Source organism: Alligator mississippiensis, chromosome 1, assembly GCF_030867095.1.
Source record: "Alligator mississippiensis isolate rAllMis1 chromosome 1, rAllMis1, whole genome shotgun sequence".
NCBI classification, from domain to species: domain Eukaryota; kingdom Metazoa; phylum Chordata; order Crocodylia; family Alligatoridae; genus Alligator; species Alligator mississippiensis.
In genome coordinates this window covers 310,752,933-310,773,331 of record NC_081824.1, presented here as the reverse complement: position 1 = coordinate 310,773,331, position 20,399 = coordinate 310,752,933, and the positions used below count along the sequence as shown (strand labels likewise).

The 20,399-nt window shown below is 42.7% G+C and overlaps 1 protein-coding gene across 14 annotated transcripts in view; it reads right to left on the bottom strand.

Annotated features, from left to right (window-relative positions):
• Positions 1-1,815: 1,815 nt before the first annotated feature.
• Positions 1,816-20,399, bottom strand: part of DMD (dystrophin) — a 2,172,325-nt gene continuing 2,153,741 nt past the window's right edge. For all 14 annotated transcript variants that reach the window (XM_059720821.1, XM_059720816.1, XM_059720817.1 and 11 more), the window contains one exon: positions 1,816-4,222. In XM_059720821.1, the coding sequence (XP_059576804.1) occupies positions 4,125-4,222 (98 nt within the window). In that variant the 3' untranslated portion in view covers positions 1,816-4,124. The remainder of the gene's footprint in view (positions 4,223-20,399) is intronic.

Genomic DNA, 20,399 nt, shown 5'->3' with positions numbered 1-20,399 from the left:
GAAAGGAAATTACCCTGCTTCCGTTTTGACCAGGGGTCAACGACCACCCGGAGATGCTGCCACTGCCAGCCAATTGCAGGGGGTGCACCGCCAATCTCAGGGTGTGCACATGCACCCACATGCACCCCCTACGCATTGCCAATGATTTTGGGGGCCACTGTATTTGTGCAGTGTCAGTACTCCAATAAGGCTGGATACAAAGGGCTACACCATGATTTTGTTTACACAGAGGTAAATTCAAAGTTATTCCAGTATGGTGGCGGAGGCAGGGTAGAATGCTTGTTTTACCCTCATGAGCAGTTAGGAGTGCCCACTTCCTATCAGAGCAGCTATACAAATATAGATGGTTTTTATCAACCCAGAGGTGTAATGACTACCTGGGGCAGCAGCCATGCACAGCGGCAGCAGTGATGTCCAGTTGCCACCTCAGTGCTGGCATGAATCTGCAGCTACAGTGGCAGGGTTTTTTCCCTGCCCCCTGCAAGTCAGCGACCAGGGCAATGGCCCCAGTTACCTGACCATAATTACACCACTGTATTAGCCTACTCCATTTGGTGAGGCCTTTCCTATATGCTACAGTTGATTACTCAGGAAGGAGTTATTGACATGACATGACAGAGGGGTATCACTGATGTGAATCAGGTGGTAGGTTATAAAATAGAAAGCTTGTATTTTTTGGAGGGGTGGGGAGCGAGAAATATCTTCTGTGTTGAAGTATAGCTGTTTTCAACCTAGTCAGTGGTAGGGGAAATGAGACAAGAAAGAGATGATACTTGGTAGATTTTTATTTGTTTGAGCGGTCAGATTCCATCCTTTAGATATTCATCTAATGCACAAAGACCCACTGGAATGTGTAGACAGAGGAAAACCTGTTATAATATCAATCATCCACATTTTTGTCACTTACCTACCTAACGGTCTTGTGTGGTCTGGCAGCAACACACTTGGTAACAGAACAGTAGGGGAGTACTAGATTGCTACATAGGGGACCAGGGCCTGACTTTTAGATCTGGCCTAACTTTTGTGATTGAACAAGAAGCAGCATATACACATGGGTGAAATGCAGAGTGTATACTATCAAGAAAGAGCAATTAGTAGTGAAAAGCAATCCCAGCTCAGTGTCTCTCTTAAAAAAAAGTCTAAAAGTATTTCTAGGTTATAATCTCATAATGTAGCAGCAGCTGTAGGTAACAGCCTTCCTTTTTCCTGTCCTTGTGTGACAAGCTATTTAGCAGAATTCACAGATTCATTGGACTCTGACAGGGCCATGCCGTGAGCACTTCTGCTGTAGCCTCAGATAACAGCTGAAAAATGTAGGTAGAAAGACCTGCGGGTGGGGGGGATGAATAGCCAAGATGTGGGAGGAGTGGGGTGGAGGCAGAAGTAATTCCAGCAATGTAGATTTTAAAGCTGTCTCATGGAACAAAAATATTCCTGGATTGAACTGAATGTTGTTTACAATTCAGGGTGGAACGGACATATTTCCTTCAAACAGCTTTGAGCATTTAAAGCTCTGTACAGGTGGTGCTACTCTGGGGTTTATATCTTTGCTTAGCCCTAAATTTTATGGGAATAAACCTAGAGGGGGATGTTGGAATATCAAAGCCCCCTTTCCACAAAATGTGCTATTTTTGTGGGTGTTGTCATGGGCATCCAGCCCACTCAGTATTTTGTTTATGTATAAATAATATATCAAGAAAGTGAACTCAGAAATGGATGGGATGGCAGGCTGCCCAGTGGATAGCCATAAAGACAGGATTACTGGAAAAGAGACACTAAATAAATGCTGCACTTTAATAAAAAAGTGACACTACGTTATAACATAATTGCGTGCTTTATTGATATACACAGTAAAGCAGTATATAATACAATAGTAAGGCATATATTTGGTGAAATTTGATATGTTGTGAAAAATGCAGTAAAACTGAAGTTTATAAAAATAATTAGTAAATGTTACAGTGTTGGTGTTAAAACACAATATATTATGAGATCCAAGTAATAAACCAGTACTGAGTAACAATGGAATAACATGCCGTATGATAGTTATGTATTCAGTTACACTGACTATGTTTTACAGTTTAATACTCTGTGGTTATAAGAAACATGAAATAATTTCCAAATTATGCTTAAAAAGCAGTAATAAAGCTCTCAACTTTTTAAATATTTTTGACAGACTCACTCCAAAACTAATGTCTAGAAAGTAAAAACAAACAAACAAAAATAAAACCCTGATGAAAACAATCGTGCAATCCATTTACCTCAATGTTCTTGAAGAGGTCTAACTTATAAGCACAAACAAAAAGAAACAAATCCCTTCCTTAAATCTCAAGTTGAGCTTTCTTGAAGAAAGACCATGAGAAATATATAGGGTACCAATTGTAAATAAAGCATTAAAAAAGCTATTTATTATGAAAGTGGAGGCTTGGGTTTTGTATTTCTTTGTAAATTTATTATTAATGATTCTTATTAAAATGATGAGAACTGTTCACACAATGGACAAGTGGTGACGATGTAACATCTGAATGTAATTGTCAGGAACACCACGAAACCAAAGTGAGGTAGAAATAGCATGACTAACCATGTTCAATGTTAACTAGCATTCAAAATAAAATCTCTCCCAAGTTTAATTACACTTCATACAAGAAGAGGTAACCTTGCAATGTAATGTTAGATGGCAAATATCTAGGTGTCCAAAGATGAAGTTAAAGGCTGGTATAAGGAAATGAAATGGTAAAGCTTTTGCTAGCAGCACCTCAGACCCCAGCCTAACTCTGATGAGCTGCTATTGAACTGGTTCGTCTATTTTCTGTTTTCTCTCTCTTGAATAACTGTTAATTGTGCGGTATTACCTAGAGAGAGAAATGGGGAGGAAGAAAATATAAGGACCCTTGTTGATGACATCTCTCTCATGGAGCAGTGTGGCTACCTTCACCTGACCATCAAACACAATGACAGCAGAAATTCTTTTACAGTGTTTCTCAAAGATTGCTATAAGTGCTGCAGCTCCTTGGAACTTGCTGCTAACAGGAATAGGTTCCGACAGATATTGTGGAAGGGTTTACTTTTCTACCCCAAAGCACTGAGTACCCTTATGACAATTAACAATACTGGTAGCTATGCACACTAAACACTATGTAAGTAATCACCCATGCTTCAGAGCAGAAGCTGACCACCCCTGGGAGTCAGGAAGGAACTTCCCTCTCTCTACATCCTGATGTAGAGCAGAGGGCTTTATGAGTGGGAAGGGGTTACATCAAACTTCTGCTGAAGCATCAGGTACTGGCTACTGCCAGAGGCAGGATACCGGACAATAAGGTCCAAAGATTTAATCCGGTAAGGCAATTTCTGTTTCATTACTAACAACATTCAGGATTTTAGTCAGTAGAGGAAACAATTGGAGCAGAGGATATTTATTAAACTTGGTTTTTTACAGGCTCTGAAGATAGCATTGTCATGTAATGTGCTCGTTCATCTTATTATTGCAAACTATCTGGGTGATTCATGTAATCCTTAAGTTTTACTTGAAAAGAGGTGGACTAACTACCTCGACTGGAAGTTCAAAGGATTGTTTAAGCCAGCCCTAGTCAGACAAAAAATGATGAGAAATGTAAGTCAGCTGTTTTGGTGTTACAGGAAATACTTTTTTTGATAGGCAAGGAAAAGAACACAGAACATGAAGATATAGCTGGTACAGTTACAGAGCTGAAATGATGCTAAACAAATGCACTGCCTCAATTTTTTTGTTTGTTTTTAAGGGGGTTTCTATAAACATTTTTTTTTTTATAAAGCACACTTTAGTTTACAATCTTTCTTTATAACTGTTATAAATTTTTTAAACAACCCGAAATGCGTTCCATATAAAGAAATGGCAAGTTATTTAGCTATCAAGATTTTACATGTAGTTCTCTTATAATTTTTGTACAATTGCATAGACGTGTAAAACCTGCCATTGTTAACAAAACAATAACAGACTTAGGAAACTACTGAAATCTACAGTATAGTACCACTACCCTTCACAAAAATATAGATTTGTTTTCTTGTAAACTCTTACAGTCTAATCCTTTTTTGTTGTATGAATATTATAAAAACCATGCGGGACGCCTGAAGTTGTAAAACACATCTTGCTATTCTAACACCTTGTCATCAGTCATCACTGTAACTAAGGTTTCCATTGCTCTGCCCAGGTCATCTGCCATGTGGAAAAGGCTCCCTACATTGTGGCCTGAAAAACAAAGGCAAAGAAGAAAGTCACTCTAGAAAAAGACAAGACAGTAAAACATTACATTCAAACATTACATATACTACATATGAGCAGCTTGGAACATACCTCTCCACACAAATGCCAAGTTTTGTACAATATAGGATATTCTTTCTAAAAAAAACCCTATACCAAGCCAAATATAAGAAGACAGTATGGGATTCTTTGCACATTAATCAATAGAGGTGGATGAATCTTGACAGCCAATACTGGTCTGAATTTTAGCAATGGCTCATTTCTTTGCTTTCTAGAAAAAATGAGTAGTGATCAAGTTTCAGTGGCATTAATATTCACCAAAAGCAAGTAGGAAAATTCAAAGTCATGGTTAACCTGGGAAATCAAAGTTTAAATCTGGAACTGTATTAACTTGGTGCTGGAGATCTTTAACCAGTCAATGAATAAAAAGCAATGGCTTGAAGCATAATTAACAGCTCAACTAAAAGACAATCCAAAGCTAATTGGAGTCAATGGGAATCAGGTCTTTAGTGAATATCTAAAGCTGCAATAAAACAAAAGAGTTAAATAAGTCACAAATAAGTTTACCGAATTCTTTCAAATACATTAATCTGCCTTCTTATTTCTGGATTGCAGATATTCATTTAGCAGGAAAAAAGGCTATTATTTTTCAAATAAAGGATTTGCTCTGGTTTACTTAGGCCACATACAGGCATTACATTTCTACTGGGAGAACTGCTGTTCTCCTGGTATAAAGGACAAGTGTATAAGCATTCATGCAATGTCTCCTGAGGGAAACATGTCCCCTACTGGAAAAAGATCTTCTGGCCATCAACCTGGAAGATCTCCCTTGCAAGAGCTTCTCTTGTATGCTCTCTGCTCCTAGCCTGGTCTATGTGGGGAGGGGAGCAGCCACTGCTGTTCTATGCCTCTTCTCCAAACCAGGAAGTCTCTGGTCTGGAGAAGATGGAGAGGAGCTCTGCCCCACTGTCTCCTTTGCTCTGCTCCTGAAGGCTGTGGGTACCAGTTCTAAACATACTGTATGCGGGGAAACTTCCTTCCAACAAAGCTCCTGAAAAGCCAGTGCATATTACCTTCCCCATGTTGCTGCTACCACTGAGTTGAGTGGCATGGGAGGGGATATCAAAGCCCATATGGCTAAGAACCAAGGCAAGGGAGCTAAGCCCAACACTAGATCCTAGGTTTTTGGGCTTTAAATACTACCCCACTAGTTTGAATGCCAGCTCCCAGCCTGGCATGCTTTAAATGCTGCATGTGTCACCCAGTTAGTTGTGTACACAGTGATTTTAAAATCCAGGGAGCCTGGACAGCTTTTCCCAATCATGCTTCCCTGAGCCTTTGGCCTTAATAAACCCATGTGCTACACACAAAGCAATTTAAACGCTGGGGGACTGCCTATTGACATCTTGCCCCATTTCCAGGCAAGGGTGAGGACAGGCTGTCAAGTAAAGGGCTCCCCTAAGGGCCGGGAGATCCAGGGAGCAGCCCTCCTGTGCCTCATGGCTAGAGAACTCGCGTGTGTAGCTCTCCAATAAGGGGTCTGGAATAAATGGATCGTCCTGCTTCTGGGATATTTCAATCTCTCGCATTTTTACCAGTAGAAACAAATGCTTGTCTGTAGCTTTAGTCAGCTGTAGTCACTGGTATCAATGGTATTCATTAATACCATGAGATATGAATGCTGTTTTGGATAAACAGGGTGCAAAACCTCAATGCATGTTGTAAAATGAAAGTTTTCCCCAGGATGGTTATTCTAGGACTCTAGTGATAAAGATCTACACCTATTTCTCACACTAATGCCCTCCAGGGAGCTACCTTTGTGGAATCTTTACTTGTTGTTAATTGCCTGTTTGTTACAGTATTACTCTCCATTAAAACACATCCTACAAAGATATGTTGAAACTGCCTGAGGGGTTTGATTCACTCTGCTGACCGGAACCCTACTAGCAGAAGGTCATTTTAGAAGACAGTTAGACACATGCTGCCACAACTCTTCTTCACAGGAGCAGCTGGACTGATTTGGCACAGTCCAGAGAGAGGGGGGAGGGGGAGGGTCCAGGTAAGGAAGGGACATGGCAAGGGCCCCTAGGAGACATTTCAACACTCCTCACATGCAGTTCCTGCTTACAGGACTCCTGTGGAACCTCCCATCATCAATTAAACTTGCCCACTGCTTGGCATGGACTTCCCCATTGCTGCTTTTCTGGGTGCCTGGACTGAGATCTGCACTCTGTACACCCCTGGGGATATACAGGAAACTCATGAAGACAAGGAAACTCTCTTAAATTGTTTTTTTCCAAATATTATAGTATACAAATAATCATACACTGCTGGTATCAGCAGTGTCCAGATGCTTGGGATGGAATTAATTAAAACTTATTTCCACCTAGAAAAATTAAACAAAAAATGCCTGGTATAATGTCCTTAAACATTAGGGAAATTTATTTAAGATAACAAATACTCTTATTTTTATGTTAATTTTGCTTTTCCTTAGTAACCATCGCATCATAAAACTACCTGGCAGGGTGATCACAGCATCTTCAAAGCTACTCCATATCCTAATACAGATGGCATAAAATGATACCCAGCACATGACCTGTATGCCAGATGTGGTCTGTGGAGGTGGATCATTTAGCTCATGTGGCTTCTCTTTGGCCAGACTATATATCTCTAGATCTAGCCCATAGGGCTCCTTGTCATGACTCCCAAAGATATTATGCTGACACAGCCAGCACCCAGGGAGTTAATGCTGCCACCTTTTCCCTACCACCCTGTTACATGCTGCACAATTTCTAGTTTTTGACCGTGCTTGGCATGCAATTCAGAAGCAGGGCAATGTGGGTGGCATTGGGGGAGACACTGAGGGCCCAGAAGGTAAAGGAGATGGGCATTCATGAGGGATGGTCGTACCTTAAGGGGATGATCCTCCAGGCCCAAAGGGTAACAGTCCCTGAGAGAAGCAAGGGGGGTAAGAGTGCTCAGAAACCCCCTTGGCTCAGCAAGGGCATTCAGCAATGCCTGAGGGGGGTGTACGACCAGTGGAAGGGAGGGGCTATCACCAAGGAGGAGTACTCCTCCTCGGCCCATGAGTGTAGGAGGGCTATTAGGAAGGCCAAGGCAGAGATGGAACTCAGGCTAGCGTCCAGGATTAAGGACAACAAAAAGTCCTTTTTCAAGTACATTGGGAGCAAGAAGAGGGCACCAGGCAAGACTCAAATGGTAACCTTGTGGTTACGCTGGACAAGAAAGCCGATATTTTTAACAGTTTAAACAGTTTCTTTGCCTCTGTTTTCCTGAACAGGGACTGAGACATCCCTCCTACTAGAGGTAGGGACAATCTCGGGGATAGCTCTGTCAGGCCTTGGGTCAGCGCAGATGTAGTTAGGGATCTTCTGGAAGGTCTACACATTTTTAAATCTGCAGGTCCAGGGCTCAGTCCTCAGGCCCGCACTGTTTAACATCTTCATCAGCAACTTGGATGAGGGGGTGGAAAGCACGCTGTCCAAGTTTGCTGATGACACTAAGATGTGGGGCGAGGTGGACACACTTGAAGGGAGAGAGAGGCTGCAACTAGATTTAAATAGACTACAAAAGTGGGCAGACGAGAATAGGATGGGGTTCAACGTAGATAAATGCAAGGTGCTGCACCTTGGGAGAAGGAATCCACAGCATACATACAGGCTGGGGAGTTCCCTTCTTGAAAGCACAGAGACGAAGGGATCTTGGAGTCATTATTGACTCCAAGATGAACATGAGCTGCCAATGCCAGACCACAGTCAGCAAGGCCAGCCATACCTTGTCATGCATCCAAAGATGCATCTCAAGCCGGTCCAGAGAGGTGATACTTCCCCTCTATGCAACATTGGTTAGGCTGCAATTGGAGTATTGCGTCCAGCACTGGACCCCACAATTTAAAAAGGAGGTGGTCAGCTTGGAGAGAGTTCAGAGAAGGGCCACCCACTTCGTGAGAGGGCAGGACAGGCCCTATGAGGAGAGACTGAGGGACCTGAACCTGTTCAGTCTCAGCAAGAGGAGGCTGAGGGGGAACCTGGTGGCTGCCTACAAGCTCACCAGGGGAGTTCATCAGCAAATAGGCAAAACCCTTTTCTCCCCAGCCCCACCTGGGGTGACAAGGAACAATGGTAATAAACTGATGGAGAATAGGTTTAGATTAGAGATCAGGAGGCAATATTTTACAGTTGGGGTGGCCAAAATCTGTAACCAACTTCCTAGGGAGGTGGTCCTCGCCCCTACCTTAGGCAAATTCAAAAAGAGGTTAGATGAACACCTGTCTGGGGTTTTGTGAACCCAGCATTCATTCCTGCCTGTGGCAGGGAGTCAGGCTAGATGATCTGTTCAGGTCCCTCCTGACCCTAGCTACTATGAAACTATGGTAACCCCCCTAGGGTGCTGGCCAAATTGATGGAGTCACCTTGGGTTGGACCTGAAGGTGGGTCATGTGGCTCGCAAGAAGCTCCGCAGTCTGGACTAGACCTGCCAACTCATTTGAGTTTGACATCTCTGGCATAGGGGGATGAGTCTCATACAGCTCTCCACTTTCTGACATATGTGACAAACCCCTGGCTTGGGCTGGTGGTTTGCCACTGAAAGTGATCTATGGCTAATGGATTTAGTAGACAATACTTCCACATTTTGATCCATCCTGCTTTTAATTGGCTGATAAGCATGCAAAGTGAGTGCAGACTAAAAATTCTAATAGTTTAATCAGAATAGCCTAACAGGCAAACAGCTTACTCTGAAGTCACTCACTAATTTAACATTTTAACTCCTTTATTTTAAAAACTGAATTCAATGAGGATAAAAGCAAAGAGGTAATATCATTAAGATACACTATGAGAGGTACAGTCAAGTCATTTTCTACATGTAATTCTGGCAATAGGGTTTATCTGTTCTAGCTACAATATATTGATGGCCTGAGCTGCTGAAGCAGTCTGCCAATGCTATGGTTCTGCATTGTTCACAGTAGGATTCCAAAAAAGACCACAACTTCATTCTCATTTGTGATTTAAATCTAGATTAGATCAAGCACAAGTGAAAGAGATGCAGTCTGCAAAGCCAGCAAGAAAGAGAGTCGGGATGAGGCAAGCCGCTCAGCCTCACTTCATTCTCTTTCTCAGGTCCCTGCCACATGTTACATTTAAGACATGATTAACCAGTCATCACCTCTTAAGTTGTAACCTGGCCATGTGTTCAGTCAATTAATGGCATCATAAAATGACAAATAAGCCACAAAGTTATTCCCCAAGAAAGCTATGTAATATCTTTGTGACTGGTTCCTATGATGCCACTAACCGAATGTCTGGCCAGGTGTGCCCATGTGGCTGGGAGCCCCATCAGCTGTGGATTTCTAGCTTCAAGGCTCATGGTATGCCCCCATCGCTGGGAGCCCAGATCGGCTGATGGGACCCTGAGCTGTGGGAGTGCATGGTACACTTCTGTGGCTGGGAGCCCCATCAGCTGAGGGGGCTCTTAGCCATAGGAGCTTGTTACTTGCTGGTACAGAGGGGAGCCTGGGATCATGATCCCAGACTCCCCCTGCACTGGCAGGAAGGCATGATAGGATCTGATGCTCAGTCCTGCAATCATGCCTCTTGCCATGTTGGGGTGGCCTGGCAGGAGGCATAATTGTATGGATCACTCATCATACTTTTACTTGCACATCTGGCAGAGCCTTGAACGCTGAAGGTTGCCATTCTGTGCCAAGGATGGCAAATTAAGAACTTTGAAAACAATAAAAAGACATCTCAGAAGTCAGGAGTACCTAAAAGTTGGGTTAGTCAATTCACACAACAGATAACTGGTATTAAGCCCCTTTCATCTGAACATAGTATTACAAATCTGGCTGAGGACAACAGTGATCAAAAATGACCATCATCCAGCAGCTATCTTGTGGCCTATGTGAAATGACACTTGGGATCTCAGCCTAGTGTCTGGTGGACCATTATAAATTACACCATTAGACAACCCTCCCACATAGCTACCAAAATGGTCAAGCTCTGAATAAACTGGAAGAATAAGGTAGCAGGGCACCTGCTGGAGATGAACCTTCTGCACCATGGGTGATGATTATAGTAAGAGAAAGCTGTGTGAAAAAGCTTGCACAAGTTCCTTTTTTGCTATATGTAATTTAAGGTTCCCATTTCCTGGGTGGCTGAGGTGGTATTTTTATCTTCTACAAATTAACTTTCAGTTTGAATGATTAGGGCATTTTTGCTACTCTCTCTTTACTTAAACACAACTGAACCAACTTTGCTCAATTTTAAACTATCAGATAAATCATCTTCAAGTTGAGCTCAGTCCTGGAAAATTTCGGCATGAAAAATGGACTTCTGAATAAGTTGTAAACAACGAAAAATATCTTTTAGAATGCAGATGCTCATGTAAACAGAACTGTTGCTGTCACTGTGTGCTCCACCTACCTGATGCATTCAAATGCATATGTATACTTTTGTACAAAGGTTTTACTGGCATAAATTTGCCCTGATTTGCATAACCTGCAATACTCCAGTCTTGCCAGCAGCTTCTTTTTTAGTTTGAAAAACAAAACCTACTACCAAATCATTTCTTCATTCTCACCTGCCCAAAATTATGGGTCAGAAAGAAAAAGAAGGGTCTGAGAATTTTAATGGACACTTTTAAATTCAGGTATCTTATCTCTAGAAACAATGCTGAGATTCCAGCTTTTCAAGACATTTGTCATCATTCTAATCCTGGTGGGTCATAAAATATTATCCCTTCCATTTATGGAGATGATAAATTAGTTTTTGAACAGGCTTAATATTTTTTCTTATGCACAAACTTGGACTTCTAATGAAGGCAATCTTATTTTATAGTCAGAGGACTGGAAACAATAACCACATCTCAGTCCAAAATAATTAAAAATAAAATATTTTCTACAATTAACTTCTCTCTAAATTGTAGCATAAGCAAATGTAAAATGTAGCATACTGAATGCCGTACACAGACATCCAGCCCTGAGGGCCATAAACCCGTTACATAGCCAGATTCCAACACGTATTTTATTATTATACAAAAATAATATATGGGATACTGTAATTATTGCTGCTGTAATTCTGTGATTACCATATTTACTCTCATGTAGCAAAGCCAAGAATATAGGCTGGCCCAAGGGGGTAGAAATAAAAAAAGCCCTTTAGTACAAAGTATATCATCACATTTTGTTCACAGCTACACCACACCTTTTTATTTAATAGTATTTATTGTGCTTCAGTTTTCCTCCATTTTTAAAGTTTTCCAGTGGGTTTCCCACTACTTTAATAGGCACATTAGCACTGAAAGCACAATTAGCATGAACGATGTCACTGCTCTGGGCTGTTTTGTGACATGCACAACTCTCCTGTAACTGGGCAACAAGCTGAATAGAGAACGAACTCTAATTCCTCCCCACCTTCCCCCTGATTGGGCATACATTACCTTCCCTACGAATACTTTTCTGTGTGCTCAGCTACCTACAGTGAGAAGCAAAATGGATCACTCGCTGTGTCCCTTAGCTTTTGGGTTGGTGGACGGGGATTAGAATAGCTCTTACACACCTCCTTACTGGCTACAGTTACAATCTGAACTGTGTTCTTTCAACTGTGCAGTGGAGAAAAAGGTTGGATTCCTCCTCTCCTGGTTAGAGCTGTGACAATATAGTCCAGAGGTTCTCAAACTTTTTCTTATTGTGTACCCCCTTCCAGATTTACCAGCTGCCTGTGTATCCCTACCAGTCTATGCTTTATACTTGAACCCCTTAAATGCTAATTATTATTATAATGAAAGGTAAATCCGCTATTACACAATTTATCTCATGTACCCCCCAGAGATGTATTGCGTACCCCCAGGGGTTATGCATACCATAGTTTGGGAACCCCTGATCTAGACCATAATGGTTTGAGAACAATATAAGCAAGGTTTCCTTAGACACTGATGCATTATAAACACATCTTCTCTAATACCTATTTCCAGCTCCAATTCATTGACTGTTTTTACACTTTTATGATTTTTCTATTGCGTCCTTGGTTACTAGCATCTCCAAGACTCAAGATTGCTATATTTCGCATAAAGATTCACATGGGAAAAACACTGGCCTGAAAAACACTTAAAAAGAGAACAGTTCAAAACATGTTACAGATTTTTGCTTTGAATTATTGCTACTTTAAATACAACTGAGCTGTCAAAGTAGTCATTACATCATTTTTTTAAATATCAGATTAAAGAAGAAAACGTTCCTCCATGCCAGAACTACTGAAAGGATGAAAAGACATTATTGTTTAGAAAACACCTCACTGAGTTTGAAATGTAACAATAGAGAGAAACATGGACATGGAAAGCATTAATTTAACTTAGTCTCGTAAAAAAGAGTGAATATGAATACATGTGTATTTGCCGTGGAAGTAGGAGAGCAGTATATTTCTGCAGATGCTAACTATATTATTTCTAGTCACATACAGCATGATATGTATTGTATCTGCTGAATTTGCTTTAAAGGCTGTACTGGAATTAAGACCCTTCGGTGAGGCTACAGTAATTGAATCTCACACTGTGGCTTATCACAGAAATAAACAGGAACAGAGTGTTCAGACACTGAAAAGAGGATGCAAAGTAAACTAAGAAACCCCAACAGAATACGCTTATTTCATAATTGTGTGGTACCTTGAAGTCCATTGGACAACTCATGGGAGTTGTCCTACCTAAAATGAACAACTAGAGGTGCACTGATACCTCAGTCCGATATCAGATAAGCACCAATATAAAGAAAAATGACTACTGAAAATTGGCTTTTTTTTGCCTGATGTGGCTGATAATGTGGCCAATAAATGTCCCGTGCATGCATGCAGCTGCAGCACAGCACGGAGATGGAGAGGAGCACAGCCTGGCAGCTTGGAGAGCTGCGTCTAGCTAGTAAGTCTGTTGTGGTAGAAGGGGAGAGGGGAGAGAAGGGGAGTGGGGGTATGCAGATCGAAGCCCCCGCAGTGAGGGAGGGAGTGGGGCTGGGGCAGGGGCTGAGGCAGGTGCTGCCCAGCTGGGGCAGGGCAGGGCATGGGACAGAGCCATGGCTCATTTGGAGGGTATGGGTGGGGAGGTGGCTCCCACTGCTGCATGCACCCTGGGAGGGCATGGGGGGCATGTGCTCTCTGGATCTGGGTGGAGCAGGGCAGGCTACCCCTGCAGGCTGGGGCCGGGGCTATGCCAGGCTCTTCCCGATGGGCTGGGGTGGGCTGTGTTTGGGGTGCAGCAGGAGGCGGCATTGTGAAGGGGGCTACAGGAAATTCTGAGATGCCTACATCCCCCTCTCCATAGCCCCCTTCTCAGTGCTGCCCAGCCCAGACCCTGATGGAAAGAGCCTGGTGCAGCCTTATTCCCAGTCCACAGTGGCAGCCTGTCCCACACAGATCCGGGGTAGGACACACGTCCCCCATGCCGTTCTGGGGGATGCACAGCAACGGGAACTACTTCTCCCTTCCCCTGCGCCCCCTGGATGAGCCATGGCTCTGTCACACCCCCCACACCCTGCCCTACTCCCTCCTTTACCACAGGGGCCTCAATCTGCCCCCACATGGCCCTTCCCTTCCATCACAACACACTTACTAGCCAGACACTGCTCTTCAAGCTGCCAGGCTGCATATTGGAAATTGGATTGGTATTGGCTGATATGCCTCCTTAAAATATCAGCTATCGGTCGGTATAGGCCCAAAAAATCTCTATCAGTGCACCCCTATGAACAACAGGATCAAAATCTGGGCCTGTGTTTCTAATTGCACGTCTGGCTTTGCATAACCTGGCCAAAAAGATAAAACCCCACTGCTATGCTCCACCTAAAGACAAAGATTTTTAGCACATATCATTGCACATGTACTGACTAAGAGAAACTTGCTTTGTTGCTCAACACTGCACACTGGTGAGTACCCTTCATTCCTTTTCAGTTAAAACACGAGTTGAGAGGGCTGAGCATTACATTGGAGACAGCACTTTGCAGGATTGCATTAGTGGCATTTCACTCACTGGAATTTGCAAACCTTTTTTATTTTATTTTTTTTGAGACTATCAAATGAACCCAAGCAACCTTTTCTCTTTTTTAACAACACGCATAAATATAACAGAGAACAATGAAATATCAACAGGAGGGGCCAGTTCTGCTCAAGCTTAATGGGCGTAAATAAGAAGAACCGAATTACAAATAATTTCTATAGAATTTCTAAGCCAGCACAACTTGCTTGATGAAGTGTCAGATACTCTTTCTTAGCTTATAAGCAAGGAATAATCTCCTACGAGTGAAGGCTTGTTTAAACTGGGTGTCTCTACACAAGATGCTTAATGTGCAGTAGACTAATTCTACTGCGTATTAGCGTGTCATGGCAAAAGCCACACTAATGCACCAATACACAAGAGAATTAGTCTACTGCATATTAAGCGTCATAAAAGACCATGCACCCTTGCCACTGAGCATTTAGTTAGTACCTCACATTAGAGGAAGTAAATTTAGTGTGCAATAGCAATAGTGCATTAATGAGAACTTTAATCAATCAAGTACAAGCCCCTTGTGGAAACAGAGTATACCAGTTTCCCCACAGTACACCCAATGAGAGAAAAGCACAGTTTACACAGTGTAGCATGCATGGCTAAGGGACTTTGCTATGGTTGTATGCAGTTCCAGGCCTGGGTACAGTACCTCCCAGGGCTAGGCTACCATTTAATTCTTTCCTCGTTCATAATAAGCATCTTCTGTGGATGAAAGGTCATCCTACTGTGATCTGTGATTGCACCATAACACCGTCTGAATATTTTATCTTTAATAACAATTTTATTGGGCAATTAATCTTTCAGGCATTATACCTGGCAAGAGATTTGAAGAGCAGCTTAATAGTAAAAATAAAATCACTAGAAATATTTGAAAAGGTAATGTGACAACACCACACAAAACATTTTTGCTCCAGTACAGGCAGAAATGTAAAAATTCTGAAAGCTCATACCATTATATAAATCCCATTCCATCATACCAATCACTTCTAAAGCACATAAACAAACACTTTTATCTCTATATATTTTAATGCAGCATTGTGGAGCTGGTGGATGTTAGTAGCATTCTTTATTGTGCAAATTAAAAAAGAACTGTGAGTCTCACATACCTCTCAACCCTCAGTTTTCTAAAGGAAAAACCTATTTAATTTCTTGATATGGTGTATGTATATCTTTCTATCAATTGATCAATAGATCAATTGATCAAACAATAGAGAGGTATACACACAGATAGATATAGTTTATATATTTATGTATGTGTGTGTGTTTATATATATATATACTTTATATTTATATTATATATATATTTATGATATATATATATATATATATATATATATATATATATATATAAACACACACATGCACACTTGCTCTGCTTACATGTGGGCTAATTCTACCTAGAAATGTCAGAAAGATTTAATTTTCATGGTCTGCTCTCCTCCCATTCCTTACAATTCTCCCTTGGTGGGACTGGGAGGTAAGGCACAGTCTTATTCTCGTGTTTTCCCCATCAGAAGTTGAGAGGTATTGTATGTTACAGCACACTTGTGGAATGCACTCAGCAAAAAACCCACACTGCTGTCACACAAATGCCAGACACAGGAAGCAAGATGTGACAAACAGAAGCCATGGCAGTGAGCCTGAATCTCACTAACCTCTCTCACTGGCTTTCCAGGGTCATTTCTTCCTTTAGTAAGAGAGAGAGGAAGAAGGAGAGGCATCAGAAAGGAAAGAAAAACAAAAAATCACACATAAGTATATAGTTTATAACTGAGAGAGACACTAAAACCTCCACTTAGGAACTTAACACAGAGATAATGTAATAACAACAACAACAACAACAAAAATCAGTGTAATTTTTTTTAAACAAACTGAAGAACTGTGGTGCACTGAAAGTCACAGATAATGGAGTAACTGAACTGGACAGAAGAAAATATAAAAACTCTTGATGTTGTTTTCAGTTTGGCAAATACACACTTGGAGAAACATCCTGTGCAATCAGCCTACTAGAACCATTTGCTGAGGACAGGAATTGCACAAAGGTTCTGAATTCATTTTCTAAGGGTGCATGAAGGCTTTATTGATTTAAGTCCTTCTATCAGCCAACATTAGTCTAAAAATCTTCCCTCCCTGACTTCATAATGAATGCACTTAGACCTTATGCAATTTATTCTGGCTTGAATATCCTGCTTTTGCACCTAAAATGTAAGAGTTTCAAATTAGCAGGCTACAGCATTCTGCTTCACACATTAAAGATTATGTAAAGCCCTCCCAGGTGGTTGATATGCATTTCCAGAAGCCTGCTGAGGACACATGGAGGGATGTATGCATTTATAAAGAGGGACGAGGGCAGGCAAATAAGGGATGAAAAGGAAAGGTAGGTGAACTTATTCTAACAGTGATGAAAGAAAAGAATGATTAGAAATTGGTCAGAATCAAGTAGGTTTCCCACAGTTTTTAAAGTGTATTGATGTAGTCAAGAAATCAGATGCATCTTAAACTTGCATTACTGGCACTCAGCAGTTCAAAGATCTCACAGCCTTGATAGGAGGCACATTTTTTTCACCCTGAATTTCTTCCAGTGTTTTAGTTTGAACAAAACCCCCCACAAAACAAAAACCAAAAGAGAAAGAAAAATCAAGTTCTCCATCAATACTAATGTCCATTTATGTACTCTGTTTGCACACTAGTAAACACGTAATATTGGGACGAGCACCGCAATGTCATTCCCCATTTGTTGCCTACTGCTTTCATCAGACCAAACAGGTTATCTGCATAATATTTAAGTCATGAACTACTTAAATACATGTTATCTTTTAGCCCTACTGTTGTACTTTGTAACATGATGGCAGTCCATTTAATAACACAGAAAGGGTGAAGGGGACAGAACCGCCAAAGAGTCGATATAATAAACCTTGAAAAATAATGGGAACTAATTTTCAGGTACTGATATACTATAACACTGACAGCACTACATGCTATTTACATTAAGTCTGAATAAGTGCATACCCTATTTGTCTGGTCCTGAAATGGAATACACTGTATGCACAGTCTCATCTTTACCACCGGAACTATGCCAATAAAAACTATGCTCCTTTTTTGTTTTATCACATTTAACAACATGTACTACCAGTGCACCTGTAAGATCCAATCTTGGACCACGACATCATTGTGCTGGGCAATGTACAAACACAAATACAAAAACCCAGACTATGTCTCACAGATCTCTCTCAGAGACTGAGGTATATATACAACATGAAACCAGAGATGATTACATACAAGCAGGGAAGAAGAATGAAACAATAAGATAGTGATGGTGAGGACAAATAATAGCTTTATCCTATCAGCAGCATAACTTCTGCTTGTCAGTTTTTTCTAGGCATCAGGATGAAGCGGAGCTTTAAGGAACAGTTTTGTAGGAAGATCATGAAGTTGCTTTGCAGATGTTTACAGGAAGCTACTTCACAGCATGAAGAGCAGTGGTAGATAAAGCACGGAAGCATATATATAATCTGAATATTTAACAAGTGGACAAGGGAGGCTGGCATCATGGGACAATCTGAGACAGGAGTCAATATCTCAATGGTGAATTAGAGATGATAGGGAGATTGCAAATAGGCTGTGAAGGGACTTCACAGTGAAGGCAAATAGTTTATGCTTGATGTGACAGGATATATTCCCTCCTTTCTCCCTCCCCCATCCTAATAAGCATTCTCATCATGAAAAAAAATCAAAAAACAAAACAAAGAAAATAAACCAGTCCATCAAATATTTGTTCTTCACTCGAATCTTACTGTGTTGGAAAATAAATGGGGTTCTGACACGCGGTAGATGTCAGCAGGGTAAATTAGCCCATGTCAGACCCCCTGGCTGCTGTGGCTAGGTTGCTCCCAGTACTTGAACTGGCTTGTTTAGAGCAACTTGACATACTGCTCTACTTCACTGAAGACTGTCTAAATAGGTTTCTGTACAGTGCCATGGGTACAGTGTGTATTAATTTCTGCTTGGTTCTTTCCATGTTCCCCTCTCTCCACAAAACAAGAGGGGAATCCATTGTGCTTACTTTATAAATCCATATTCACACATTCATGGGGCCAATAACATACAGAATCTAATTCAAAGGCCCAAGCACCAAATATTGATTTGCTAGAATAGCCCCCATGTGATTTGGGGTCAGGTTATTAAACTTACTGTACTTTAACTGAACAAAATGTGGCACAGCAGCTCCCACCATGCAGAACTCTGTGAGATAAAATTGATATACATTTATCAAGAGGTTCAGACTGGGGCCTGCATAGTAAACACTGATGAAGAAAATTTGTCTTCTAATACTATGAGTACTAAAAACAATAATAATACTTTAAAAAACTTTGTATTGCAGTAACTCCAAGAGACATCAACCACAATCAGGGCTCCAAGTAGTGTAAAAATATATGAGGATACTAGCCAGTTGCCCATCAAGAATACCAGGAAGGGGGATTGGGCAGGGATGGAGCCCTGTCCCCCCTGCTCCCTGCCATCCAGGCCTGCTCCCCCGCTTTACCTCCTGCTGTTGGGGTCTGGGCCCAATCCCCCTCCCTGCTGCAGTGGCGGGGGAAGGGGAGGAGTGGGCCCGAGGCCAATGAGGGGGAGGACTGGGCCCGAGGGTGGGGAGAAGCCGGCCCACTGTGGTGGGGGAAGCAGAGGGCCTGAGCCAACCCAGCAGTGGCGGCGGAATGGGAGGAATGGACTCAGAGCCGATGGGAAGGAGGGTGGGGTTGGGGAGGATCTGGCCTGGGCCCGAGGTGGGGAGGAGACTTGCTCCTCCCCTCCCTTCCCCCAGCTGCTGCCATGTTGGGCCGGGGTCACTGCTCCCCTCGTACCGCCACGACAGGCCTGCTTCTCCCTCGGCTCAGGCTTGGTTCTCCTCTCCCCTGCATCAGGCCCAGGCCCACTCCTCCCCTCCCCGCGCTGCTGCCAGATCAGACCCAGGCCTGGGCCCACTCCTCCCCTTCCCTCCCCCCCACGACCGCATAGGCCTGAGCCTGCTTTTGCCCCCACCGCTGTGGTGGGCCCGCTTCTCTTCTCATCCCCCTGTGCCAGGCCCAGGCCCAATTCCCACTTCTGTTTGGGGACTGGGACCATTCCCCTATTCCCTGCTGTGGCAGCAGGGGGAGGGCAGGACATTAGCAGGCCTGCTTCTCTCTTCCCTGCCACCGTGGCTGGCCCTGCAGGCAGTGACAATGGAAGGGGGGAGGGGTGGGCTGAAGCCAGCACTGGTGGCTTCGCCCCCCCTGCAGTGTCCCAAGCCCACTTCTCCCACACCCCCCACACCACTGGTGCCGCTGTTACTTCCAAGGAGCAAAGGGAGGGGAACCCTCTGCTCCATTGTTACCACCTGCACGGAGCAGGGTGTGGGGGAGGGGGGGGTGAGGCCAGTGCTGCTGGTCTTGCCCCCCCATTCCATCTGCTCCATTTCTGCCATCTCCATGGAGTGGGGCGTGGGGGTGAGGCCAGCACAGCTTTGCTATTATGTCAGGGACTCAAAAGTGGGAAAGACCATTCTTCCAACTTGCTTCCTGGGGTGACTGAAGAGCTAGTATCTTTCCCAAATGCTGGGTGAAGCAGGCAGGAGCATCTCTGGCATGCTGGGGTGAGCTGGTAGCTAATGGAGGGAGCGATGGGGAGCTGAGCCCAGGAGAGGGTATCATTGCTCAATCCATTGGGCAAGCTAGGTCTCTGCTGCTAGCAATGTTGAACTATTTCTAGTGCAGTGCTGGGGCTGGGACCAACAATCAGTTGATTCTTAGTCTCACCCCTCACACTGCACTTGAGTCTTGAACTCCTTTATCTTTGTGGAGCAGTCCAATGCTAGCTGACCATGTGCTACTTAATAGAATCCGGAGATACTTCCTTCCAGAAAAACTTGCAAGTTTGCTACAATATCATTGCACTTAGTATGTGTTTTAAATTCTGAAAGTACAGATGGTTGCATTTTAAGCACAATTAACACATCCTAAGTATAACAGGAAACATGGCCATTAGTTGCAAGGAGCAGTGCTGAGATTCACTGTGTGTACACTGGTTCAGAGGTTTCTTCTACTGATTGTGGAACGTGGAATGTAATTTAAGAATGTGGAAA